The sequence below is a fragment of the Nannospalax galili genome, unplaced genomic scaffold (genome assembly GCF_000622305.1).
Source record: "Nannospalax galili isolate Female #2095 unplaced genomic scaffold, S.galili_v1.0 scaffold582, whole genome shotgun sequence".
NCBI classification, from domain to species: domain Eukaryota; kingdom Metazoa; phylum Chordata; class Mammalia; order Rodentia; family Spalacidae; genus Nannospalax; species Nannospalax galili.
In genome coordinates, this window is record NW_008349130.1 from 1,780,413 (window position 1) to 1,793,615 (window position 13,203).

Here is a 13,203-nt window from a genome sequence, read left to right on the forward strand (position 1 = left end):
TATGCAGACCAGGCTGGCCTTGAACTCATAGAGATCTGCCTGCCTCAGCCTCCCAAGTGCTGGAACTAAAGGCACGTGCCACCATGCCCAAGTGGAAATTTTTTTTGAAAAAAGCATTTTTATTGATTTGAAAATTTCATGCAATTATACTTCTATTTCTTAATCTCTGAAATGGGAAAATAAAACCACTCACCTGGGCAACAGGTAAATATTCAGAACATAGTCAGCAAGTGTAAGTTTCAATTATTCAATTTAGTGGTGAAACATTTCACACACAAATTCTTTTTCAGAATATTCTTAATTGGACTGGACTGCTTACTCCTTCAGGGTAATTTAAGAAGAGTTTGGTCAATTATTTAAAAAACAGAAATAAGGATTGGGTGTAACTCAGTTGACAGAGTGCGTGCCTAGCATACCAAAAGCCCTGGGTTGGGTCCTTGACCCTACAAAAACCTGGTGAGGTAAATGCATGCTTGTAATATCAGGTCCCAGACAAACAAAATGATCACTGGTGTTTTGATTGAGAATGCAGTCAAACTATTGGATTCCTTAGGTGAATTGGCATCTTTTCTTCACATTTACGAAAGTGACACGTCTCTCTGTTTATTTAGGTTTGCACATTTCTCGATTATATATCTCCCACACATCTATGCTAATTAGTTGGTATTTATAGTTACTTCTTTTTATTTTTATTTTTTGGTCTTTTTGAGACAGGGTCTCCCTGTAGCCCCAACTGTCCTGGAACTCACTATGTAGACCAGGCTGGCCTTGAACTCACAGAGATCCGCCTTCCTCTGCCTCCTGAGTGCTGGGATTAAAGGTGTGCACCACCATGCCCAGCTTATAGTTACTTCAAATCAAAGTTCTCTTTAGGAAATACTGCCAATTTGTGGTATATAAAAAAATTATTGAGTTTAAAAAATGGTGGAACTAGATATTGAGGGTCTATTCCATGTCAGGGATTTATTTATTTATTTTTTTAATTTTTTTTGGTCTTTTTGAGACAGGATCTCCCTGTAGCCCCAGCTGGCCTGGAACTTGTTTTGTAGACCAGGCTGGCCTTGAACTCACAGAGATCCAGCTGCTTCTGCCTCCCAAGTGCTGGGATTTTTTTTACATTAATTAATTGATTCATTAGTTTGTATGTATGTGATACACACATGCATATACACATTTATACACACACACACACACACACACACACAGATATACACCATGGGACATGTGTGGAGGTAGGTGGACAGTCTGCAAGAATTGGTTCTCTTCTTCCATGATGTGGGTTCTGGGGATTAAGTTCTGGTGGTCAGGCTTGGTGACAACTGTGTTAACCTGCTGGTACAAATTTATTACTTTTTAAATAAAATAAGGTATTCCTCTGCTTGATCCCTCACTACCCTGTTTATTACCCTTAGAGGCCTCCATTTCCAATTTTTACCTGTTTCTTATGGTAGTTATCTCCACAATCTTAAATAATGATAATAATAATATACAAATGTAACTATTTTTTCAAATTCAGATAATTTTCTGGTGACTTCCAATTACATAAGGCAATGTAGTTCTTGGAAATCTTCCACCTACATAGAAATGTACATAGAGTACATACATAGAAATGCACATAGAGTGCATAATAATAATAATTTTGAAACATTTTAATTTTTACTCTTTTTTTTAAAAAATTTTGTGTGTGCATGTATGCACATGGCATGCTGGTACACCTGTGGTGGTTAGAGGACAACTTGTGGCAGTCAGTTCTCATCTTCTTCTGGGGACTGAACTCAGGTCACCAGGCTTGGCAGCAAGTTCCTTTACCTGCTGAACCATCTCAGCATCCCATGCTAGAACACTTCGTCGGAGAATCATACATTTTCCCCCAGCTGTGCTCGATGTCTGTAAATCCATAGCTTAGGTTCAATCATTCCTGAAAGCAAAGCCCTAGCTTCTGCTGTGGGTCAGTGATGGTTGTGTTCTGAACAAGTCTTTGCGCAGGTTTTCGGCATCTCCTTTGACTGTCATGCTATTAGTTTTCATAAGTACAGTTCCTGAAACTGTTATTGATCCCATGGTGTGGTGCTGGCTTATTTCCTTTTACTCTTTCTACCTCTGTCCTTTGCCACTCATTGTAGTCTTAGACTGTTCAGCTTTCCCATTTTTTCCCAGATTAAGGCAGTTAGCATTTATCCATCTGCTTTTCATCTTTTCAAAATATTATTTTTTAGATTGTCTTTAGCGTTTTCATGGTCCTGGTGTTTTTGTCTATTTTAAATTTATTTTGATAGCATTTCAAGACTGGAGGGAGTTTAGATCATATTTAACTTTAGCATTTTGGGGGATGAAATATGGAAATGAAGCTGAAGAAAACAATGTCTTCTGGCTCTTTCCTGAAAGCTCATTAGTAAGTAGGGTTAAGTTTTAGGTTGACTCTGTTTCCTAGATGTGTACTTACTCTGTAAATGATGACAGTTTAATACCACTTACTTCTTTTGTAAATCCTTCGTATTTTCTTGCCAGTTGTATTTGATAGCTATGTTTCAAATTCTCAACATACACTTGCCACATTCATATTTGTCATTCTACAAAGGCACATACATTCTGCTATTTTTCTTAGTGGGACTCATAAGCAAATAAACAGTTCTGAGTCTACATTTAAAGAGTTACTGGGAAACTTACTGTAAATGAGGTAACGCAGTCTCTTCTCAGACCCCTCTCTGAGTAGGATTTACATTAGTCAGCTTTTTGTTACTGTGACAGAATACTTGACACAAATAGCTTAAGAAGAGGGAAGATTCATTTGGCTCACTGTTTCAGAAGTTGCACTTAAGGTCAGTTGGCCAAGGCAGAGACGTGGTGGCATAAGGACATGACAAAGAGGAGCTGCTCACCTCATCACAGCCAAGGAGTAAAGAGAGCAGCAGGAAGGACCAGGAATCACATACACCCTTCGAAGGCATAGCTTCAGTGCCCCGCTTTCTATACCCAGGCCTTATCCACTAACAGCCCATTCAGTATGGTTCACCAGTGAGTTAATTCACTGATGAAATTAGTGCCTGCATGATCCAATCACCTCTCTTAAACACAAAGAAAGCTTTCAACTCACAGACCTATTTGAGGACACTCCATGTCCAAATTACAACAGGACTGTTCATGAAATTCGAATTGAGTGTTTTTCTAGTTCCGAAACATAGCTTCACAAGGAGATCAAATTGTGACCATGTCATTTAAAACTAAATCTCCCCTCTCCCATAAATCCCAAACTTTCAATACCACTTTATTTTCTATGGACTTTAACACCATCTAAAATATTAAATCATTTGTAACAATTTTTATAAGGTTGTACTGTACCCCTACTCCCTCTCCACACATGTATATGGAGACACACACAAATGCAAGTTCCATGACAGCAGAGAGCTTTGTTTTTCCACTGATTTTCCCAGGTACTTAGAACAATTCTGGAAATACAGTAGAGACTTTAAAATATCGCTGTATGAGTAAATGAGTAAAGACTGTACACCGCCAGAGCATTAGGCAGTCCTGACTTTCCTCCTGCCTAAAGTGTACCCAACAGATAACTTTACTACTTTATTTCTAGTGTTATATTCTGGTGTGTAAGGGGTAGGGACAGAGGAGGCAAACAATATGAAAATATAATTGTCAAATGGGGAAAGAACAGGACAAGAAGAAAAAAGATCACTAGGAAAAAAGACATCGACATTTTAGGTATAGGGAGTCAAAGGAAAAAAGTTTGGAGCGAAGACTTAAAAGTTAGTGAGGGTTCAGGCCGCGTGAGTATTTGTATGAAGATTCTAAGAGGAAACGGGAAGTAAAGGTGATGAAGCTATGCTCGATTTCTTAAAGAGAAAGCACTTGGAACAGTGTGGCTGGATAGCAGGAAAGAAAAGAATAGAAAACAAGGCCAGAGAAGAGTGAGTGGGAACTGGGCAGATCCAGTGAGGATTCAAAGGGAGTAGAAAGGAATTTGGTTTTTACCATGAGCTAGTAGAAATTCATTTGAGTGGCAAGGTTAAGCTGAGGAGTAACAGGAAATGAGTTATGAGTAGCAGGATTATTCTTAGTGTTGTGGTGTGTGTTACGGTCTGATACACTGCACAGGAGCAAGGGCAGACGAAGGACTCAGATTAGGAAGCCCTCATTCTAATCTGCATGAAAAAGAGTACCAAAGTGGTGCGAGAAAGAGATTGTGTTCCAGAACCATTTTGAAGGTGAAACCAGTGAAAGGAGTACAGAAATAGAAGTTAACAGTTTTTGACTTGAGGAAGTGGAACAATGACATTAGCAGTAACCAAGATGAGGAGGAAGAAAGGAAAATAGGAAGGAGGTCAGGAATGAAGTTTGACTGTGTGAATTTGAGATGGTTATTAGCCATGCCAAGTCTGCAGTTGAACAATGAGTTGGGCAGGTCTAGGCAGGTGTTGTGGTTTGCATATGAAGTGTTCCCCCCCAAAAGGCTCTTGTATTGAAGGCATGGTCCCTAATGCAGCATGTTCAGACCTGGGCCTTTTAGGAAGTGATTGGGTCATGAGGGCTGTAATGTCACCTACAGATGAATTCCTTGATGGGGTCATATAGTCTCACTGGGTTTGTTTTCCAGCACCCATGTGATGGGTCATAACCATCTGTAACCCCATTTCCAGAGGATCTGATGACCTCTTCAGACCTCTGAGAGCTCCTGAATGCATGGGGTGGACATAAACTCATGCAGACACAGGCACAAAACAAAACAAAAAAGATAATAATTTTTAAAAGCTGCTTTAAACTATGATCAATTGGATGTTGACAGAAAGGCTTGGAAAACTTCTCCCAGTGCCTTCAGGGAGCACATCACTGTGCTGACACCTGGAATTTGGAATTCTAGCTTCCAGAACCCTGAGAAAACAATTTTCCATGGTCTTAGACTTTCAGTCTGTGGCATCTTGTTAGCAGCTGCATTAAAAAACTAGTGTGTGAAGACAGGTAATCAGAGAAGAGAGATCATGGAAGAATTAAACAACTTGATTCAAATGGGATCCAGAAACAATACCAGGTGGGTGTGTGCTCAGGCCTTTCAAGGAATCTTCCTCCCTCCCTCCCTCCCTTCCTCCCCTCCCTCCCTTCCTGTTGTCTGTTTCTTTTAAATTTTTATTTATTTTAATTTTATGTGTATGAGTGTGCAATGCCCATGGAGGCCAGAAGGGGGGCATCACATACCCTGGAACTGGAGTTTTTGACAGTTGTTAGCTACAGTATGGGTGCTGGGAACTTAAACTCCAGTCCTTTGCAAGAGCAGCCAATGCTCTTAACAGCTGAGCCATCTCCCCACTCCCCTCTTGCTTGCTTTTTTTTTTTTTTAATATTATTTTTATTTATTTTGTGTGTAGGAATGTATTGCCTGCATGTGTGAGTGCACTGGTGATGTGAAATGCCCATGGAGGCCAGAAGAGAGCATCAGTGCCTCTGGAACTGGAGATATGGACAGTTGTTAGCTGCCATGTGGGTGCTGGGATGTGAACCCTGGTCTTCTGCAAGAACAGCCAGTGTTCTTAACTGCTGAGCCATCTCTCCAGCCCTTGCTTATTTTTTTTGTTTGTTTGTTTTGTTATTTTTTAAAATAAACCTTATACAAAGCAGTACAACAGTACAACTTAGTAACACTATTATAGAATGATTTGATGTAGTTTTATACAGAAGAGGTAGAGCACTTCAATCCTGGTTCAGTCCTTGGCATTGCAAATAAATAAATAAGTAAATAAGATTAAAATGTTCAAGAGTTTTAGTTTCTATTTTAGAATATTAGTATTTTCTTAGTAAAATGTCCATATATGTATGCTTAAAAATCATTCATCACTGAGATCAATTAAATAGTAAGTTACATGTTCTATAATTTAAACATTTTAAAAAATAAGCTCTTTCCCCAGGATATATATATATTTTCAACCTTTAATGAGAAATTTCATTTTATTTACTTATTTATTTTTTATTTTACGTGTGTGAATGTTTTGTTTGCACGCATATTAAGTGCACCATGTGCATGCAAAGCCTGTGGAGACCAGAAAAGGATGTCAGATCCCCTAGAACTGGAGTTATGGATGGCTATGAGCTGCCGTGTAGCAGGGCTGGGAGCTCAGTCCTGGGCCTCTGCAGTAGTCAGTACTCTTAACCACTGAGCCAACACTCCAGTCTTTTCTTTTTTTTTTTGGTCTTTTTGAAGCAGGGTCTCCCTGTAGCCCCAGCTGTCCTGGAACTCACTATGTAGACCAGGCTGGCCTTGAATTCACAGAGATCGGCCTGCCTCTGCCTCCCAAGTGCTGGGACTACAGGCGTGCGCCACCATGCCCTGCATTTTCTTGCTTTTTAAAAAAATATTTATTTATTATTTTTATTTTATGTGTATGAGTGTACTGGCTGCATGTTTGTGAGTGCACCTGTGTAGTGCAATGCTGCAGAGGTCAGAAGAGGGCTTCCGATTCCCCTGGAGCTGGAGTTAAGGACAGTTTGTAGCTGCCATGTAGGTGCTGGGAATTGAACCTGGGTCCTCTGCAAGAACAGTCAGTGCGCTTAGCCTCTGAGCCATCTTTCCAGCCCCTTTTCTTGCTTTAAAAAAATCCTTTATGCAGAATAGCACAACTTAATAGCACTATAACAGAATGATTTAATATAGTTTTAAACAGAAGGAAAAAAGGGAAAAATTTCAGGTTATGCGCTAGATATCTTTAGTTGCTAACTTGACATATCTGGGTTGAAGGAGCCTCAGTTGGGGAATTGCCTCCCTCGGACTGGCCTGTGGCCATGTTTGTGGAGCTCTTGATTGCTGAGTGATGTGGGAGGGCCTGGAGAGCCCAGCCCACTGTGGGTGGTGCGACCCCTGGGTTCTGTATTATATAAGAAAGCAGGTTGAGCATGGGCCAGGAGACCAAGCCAGTAAGCAGCGTTCCTGCTCCTCCATGGCCTGTGCTCCAGCTCCTGCCTCCAGGTTCCTGCCCTGAGTTCCTACCTTGGGCTCCTTGATGAACTATACCCTGGTGATGTAAGCCAAATAAACCCTTTCCTCCCCAAGTTGGTACTGGTCAGGGTGCTTTGTCAAAGCAATTGAAAGAAAACTAGAACAGGTTACAATATTCTTCCTCCAGAACAAAATTTAATCACTTTTCTGAATAGGCCAATTTAACAAATGTGTTTAATGATTTCCGTTGCACTAACTGTGAAAGGAGCTTTCACAGCCACCCCTCAAGGGAGTGACATGTGCTGCATTCTTTTGGATGCAAAAATAGTTCTTGCTACTTCGATACACAGAAAATTGACTTTGCATACCCACCACGGAGGGGTCCTGATGAGAACTCTGCTGGAAGCAAGAGACTATAAAAAATGGGCTCTGTGTCCTCTTTCATGACACATTCTTTTGCCTACACTCTGTCCTTCTTCATCAGCTGATATTACCCTCTCTTAAGCTTTCTAAAATTTCTAAAATTTTAGTCTTTACCCACACTCTTTACATATAAGCATGAATAAGTTCTGGGCAAGGATTTGCATATGCAGGAGAACATGGGCTTTGTTTTTTTTTTTTTTCCTTTCTAAGATTTGGTCATCTGGTTTAATATCATGCTTTCCAGATCTGTCCATTTTTCCTGAAAATTTCAGGATTTCATTTTTCTTTACAGCTGAGTAATATTCTATTATACATATGTACCACATTCTTATTATCCGTTGATTGACATCTAAGCTGGTTCTTTCCCTTGGTATGCCAAAGCTGTCCTAAGGAATAAGAATGCAGTTGGAGGTACCACAAGTCCTGACCTTAAATTATACTACAGAGCTGTCGTGATAAATACAGCTTTGTTTAGGCATAAAACCAGACAAGTAGACGACTAGAACAGAACAGAGGGCCCAGAAATAAAATGACAAAGCTAAGGCCACCAAATTTTTGGCAGAAGTGGCAAAAGCATATGCAGTGGGAAGACAGGTATTCAACAAATGGAGCTGGAAAAGCTGGATGTCCACTCGCAGAAGAATGAAATTACATCCAAATGTTTCACCTTGTACAAAAATCAACTCAAAGTAATTCAAAGACCTTCATTTAAAACCCAAAGCCCTGAAACCACTAGAGGAAAATAGGCTTCTCTCCAGGATACTGAAGTAGGCAAGAATTTCTGAAAAGAACTCCAGTTGCACAAAGAATTAGCCCCAGGAATCAACAGATGGAACTACGTGGAATTAAAAAGTTTCTGATTTTGCTTTTTGAGACAGCATCTAATGTAGGCAGGGATGACTTTGAACTCCTGGCCTTCCTGCTTCCCCCTCCCAGCTGTTGGGATTACAGGTATATGCCACCACATCCAAATTTAAGAAGTTTTTCCATAAATGAAAGGAGAAGAACAGGGTGGAAGATGAAGAATCAAATGGCCTCAAAGAGGTCTTTTTGTTTTTGTTTTTAAATAGGAGAAATACTCATATGCTTGATAGCAATAGGAACCACTCATTAGAGAAGGAAAACTTAACCTGGAGGAGAGAAGGGCAGAATCTCTGGAGCAGTATCTTTGATTAGGCAAAAGAGGATCAGATCCCGTGCCTGCTAGAGAGACTCTGTTTTGCTACCCTCAAGGATGAGTGGTTCATGGATAATGGGAGTGATGGGAGGTGTGGAAGCACAGGAGCAGGACATGCCGAGCTCTTCATTTTTGAAATATGGATGACAGTCTCTTCCAATACCTCAGGGAAGCACAAGCAAAGCCATCAACTGAAAGTGAGAACAGGCAGGGGGTGTTGGCCGTTGGCATACAGGAGAAAAGAAATGGCAGTCCAGCGGTGCGGGAAGCGAAACTGGACTTCGTAGTCATCACTTGGAATTTTCTACATTTATGGCAAAACCCAATCTAGAATTTTCTTTTTCGTGTTCTGCTGTCAACAAAAAACAAAGGCAATAATAAATTGCCACTATTCACTGAGTCTCCCCTCATATAAAACACTGCTAATTATTTCATTCAAATATAGTGATAAGGAAACAATGTATTGACCCCATTTGTAGATGAGGAAATTGAATCTGGGGGAGAGAGTGTGGCAAAAGCATATGACCAAAGTTCTAAAACTCTGTAGCAGAGCTGGAATTCAACCTAAGTCTCACTCTAAATCAATGCTTCTAACCAGAAATTTATTTTAATGTTTTGTATTAGTGTTTCATTACATACGAAGTTGAGAACAGATTACATTAAAATGGGAATTCTGTCTTTGAAAAGCACGAGAACTTCACTAAAACACCAGTTATAAAAATGCATTATTTTAAGTGATGAAATAAAGGGTCAGTGGTTTCTTGATGGAATAAGCATCCTCCTGCTCATGTGTGGCTCCTTGTACTTAAAACTATGACGTTTTGGGGCCTGGAAAGATGACTCAGTGGTTAAGAGCACTGTCTGCTCTTGCAGAGACCTGGATTTGGTTCCCAGCACCCACATGGTGGCTGACAACCATCCATAACTACAGTTCCAGGGGATCCAACACCCCCTTCTGGCCTCTACAGGCATTGCACACATGTGGTGCACTTACATACATGCAGGCAAAACACTCATACACATAAAATTAAAAGCAACTGTGAAGTCTTTAATTCAATCAATATCTTAAGCAGACGTGCTCTATCAGCCTCCAACTTCACTCACCCTCTAACTCCTGTCATTCTGTCTGTTTCCAAACCCATTGTGGACTGTCCACTTCATTTCCATAGTTACTATCTGAGAGTGGCTGCCATTAGGTTAGTCTCAATGGCTGTGACACCTCCTGGTGGCTGGTCCTCGCCTCCCTTCCTGTCCACGTGTACCCATTCTGTACCCAGCAGCCAGAGGTTTCTATGTTCAAAATGTTCAGTGTTTTTACCGTTTCACGACATAATGCTAAATGCAAGGTATAACTGTTGCTATTCAGCTGAATAAAATAATGCCTAGTGCTGAGCTATGAATTGAAGCTATAATTTTTGAAAAATAAATGAGGGGGCGTATTGCAAGGGTCTGAGGAGAGCTAGAAGGGGGGAAGTGGAGGGCTGATATATAATCATAATACACTGTATACATGTATGAAATTCTCAAAGAATAAATAAAAGTAGTTAAAAAATAATCTGAAATGCAAACACAACATCCACAAAAAAGCATTAAGCCAGGGCGTTTTTAATCTCCTTAGGCTGCTTTCTCCTTTATGTGTTTCCAATGGAATGTAATTATTTTCATAAGCCACAGTTCCTAACATGAAAGCTGAAGCATAATCTATAAATCATTGGTTCCTGCGCTTCCATAACGGTTCACATTTCCCATTTCTAGAGCTTTCCTTGGAGTGGAATGAGTGAGTCCTGAATACCAGGACACATAGTTCTTTGGCCTTACTAATTTTTCTCTCTAGAGCCTCGCTTATGATTAGCTTATGTTAAATGCTCAATAATACCTGTCGAACATTACTAAATAAACACAGCATTTGACACATTGTAGGAAGATCTAAATCATTTGAGCAGTAGCTGGAAGCTTCAATACTGCTTCCATATTTAAAATTTGCTATTTACTGATTCCTTACAATGTGATTTTTGAGCTTTCTCAAGAACCGATTTTCTTTTTCATTTTAACAATTGATTTGCAATATCCCAATACTCTCACTAGTCACATCCTGGCCCTTTCATCTAAATGCTGGTTTCCTTCACGTTTACCTTGTAGCATGACCAAAGACTGTCGAAGTCGGCCGTTTTCCTTCCGGGTGTTTGTTAGTTTTTCTTTCAGGCTTTTAATCTTGGCACACAGCTCCTCCTTGGACAGTTCTGATAAGGGTGTTTCATCTTCACTGGAACTCTCGCCAGGCAGAAAGGCATTTCCTGAATAAGGATCTCTCTAAAACACAAGGTAGGTACAACGAAAGATGCTTCATAGCACCTATAATGGCGATCCCATGTTTTGTATGCTAAAGCCATTTATCAGACATACACATGCCTGTTTTTACACATAGATCCTGCTACTGCATAGCTTGGCATTGTTCTCTGCCCTCCAGTACTCAGGGTAAGGAAAGAATGAGGTTTTATGCACATGTGCTGTTTGGGAAGGAGAAATCAGGATTCTGACTTTCTGCCTAACTTCAGAGAAAAACATATTAGTACAGCAGAATCTGGAGGATCCCTGTTAGAACTTGAACTCCTCTGAGATTGAGCCTGCCTTTAGCCAAATACTTCAAATCTGACTCTTACTTCCTTCATCTGTGAAATAATACATAAAATCCATTTAATAAAACAAGAAAGCATGCCAGGCATGCTGACACATGTCTGTAATCTTATGGCTTGGGAGGCACGGGGAGGAGGTCAGCCTGGGCTACATAGTGAGTTCCAGGCCAGCCCGGGCTACAGAGAAGAAAATCTTGTCCTTAAAAAAAGGAAAGCTTAACAAGATGATAGCAAAAGTTATTCTTGTATGCCAACTACAAACAATTCGTAACAGTGTTCAGAAAGACACCATGTTATTAAGCAGGACAGCAGTCAGATGCGGGCACAAGTATGGGATGGCTGCTAGGCTGCTAGGATGCTGGTGATTATATTATTTTTCTTTATGGATGGTGACAATTCATCAAACTGAATTTCCATCATGTGTGCTCCTCTGTATGTATATTATACTTCTGTATTTTTTAGTTCTCCAGGAAATAAAAGGTCAGGAATGAACCTCACTGATACAGCACTTGCCTAGCATGTGCAAGACTCTGGGTATGCTCTTCAGAACCATAAGAAAAAAGTGCAAGGACTACATTTTTAATAGTGCCTCTTGACATTTTCCAAACCTAGAGTCTAAATATTGTATATTTATGCTTATATGTTGTTTTGAAAATAGATGTCATTAAAGAATGACAAAATTGTATAGAATCTTTGTGAAGAAAATAAACGTTTACTGAAAAATGATCTCAATGTAGAAGGATGTGTTCAGAGATGAAAAGCCACAATTAAAAATACTAATTATCCCTGTTGAACTATACAGCTAATACAACTTCAACAAAAAAATTAAAAATTGATTCTAAAATTTATAAGAAAGAACAAAAGGCCAAGACTATCCAAAGAGATCTTGAAGAAATATAAGAAAGTCTTCCTTTACAAATACAAGGTGTTATTAAACATTTAAAATAATTAAAACAGTTTGGTGCTGATGCAGAGATAGATAACATGACCAAGAAACAGAACAGAGAGGCTGAAAATAGATACCTATGTCTGTGGAGCTGTGAGTATGACAGCATCGCCTGGCAGCTCACTGTGAAGTGTGAGTGTGACGGCATGGCCTGGAAGTTCACTGTGAGGTGAGTGTGACAGCATGGCCTGGAAGTTCACTGTGAGGTGAGTGTGATAGCATGGCCTGGAAGCTCACTGGAAAGTGAAATACATTCATAAGGAAAGAGAGAACATTAGCTGACTCAGAGCCTGAAAAGCAGGTAAGGGAACTGATCCCTATCTCATTATACACATTCACACTCACACACACAAACACATTCACACACACATACTGACACACACAAACACACACACAACACACAAACACACACATATATACACCACACACACTATACACATTCACACACATACATACACACGTAACTCACAAACCATATACACATACGTGCACACACATTCACACACACACAAACACACCACACACTCAAAATCACACCACACACATAAATACACACACATCACATACACACATACTCACCACACATACATCTTCAGATTGGGTCCTGTCCCATTCCTTGTCTTGGGGCCCCAGGCACCTGGGGAATCACCACTGCTTCCTGATCCTTTTCATCAAGACCAAGTCACTGCCTTCTCTGGGCCCCAGGAGCACTGCTTCTGGGCCTGGCCCCTCCCTCACCTCCCTCTGCTTCCCTGGGCCTGCACCACCCTCCAGCCTCTTTCCAGGACTTAGGGGCTGACCTTTCCTCTTCCTGATCCTTTGCATCCAGACCAACACAGCTCCTCAGTGCAGTCCCCAGGAGTTCTTGGGGGCATCTTCCTGCCCCCTTCTCCCTTTGTATCTCTCGGTGGCATGGCCACCAGCTGCCCTAGACCAGCATCTTTCCTGGGCCCGGCTCCCAGGCCGGTCCAACCCCCAAATTCCTGAGGCCAAAATCTTTCCTGGAGGGATCCAGCCCATAGGAGAAAGCCTGAAAGCCTCTGATCCTCATCTGATTTGGGCCTCTGTGGGAACTCCTGAAGACAAAAGC

At 40.7% G+C, this 13,203-nt stretch overlaps 1 protein-coding gene across 1 annotated transcript in view; it reads right to left on the bottom strand.

Annotated features, from left to right (window-relative positions):
- The window catches only part of Bend6 (BEN domain containing 6), a 111,517-nt gene that overhangs the window by 42,972 nt on the left and 55,342 nt on the right, over positions 1–13,203 (bottom strand). Inside the window, exon 3 of the mRNA XM_008846512.3 lies at positions 10,667–10,844. Within this exon, the coding sequence (XP_008844734.1) occupies positions 10,667–10,844 (178 nt within the window). The remainder of the gene's footprint in view (positions 1–10,666; positions 10,845–13,203) is intronic.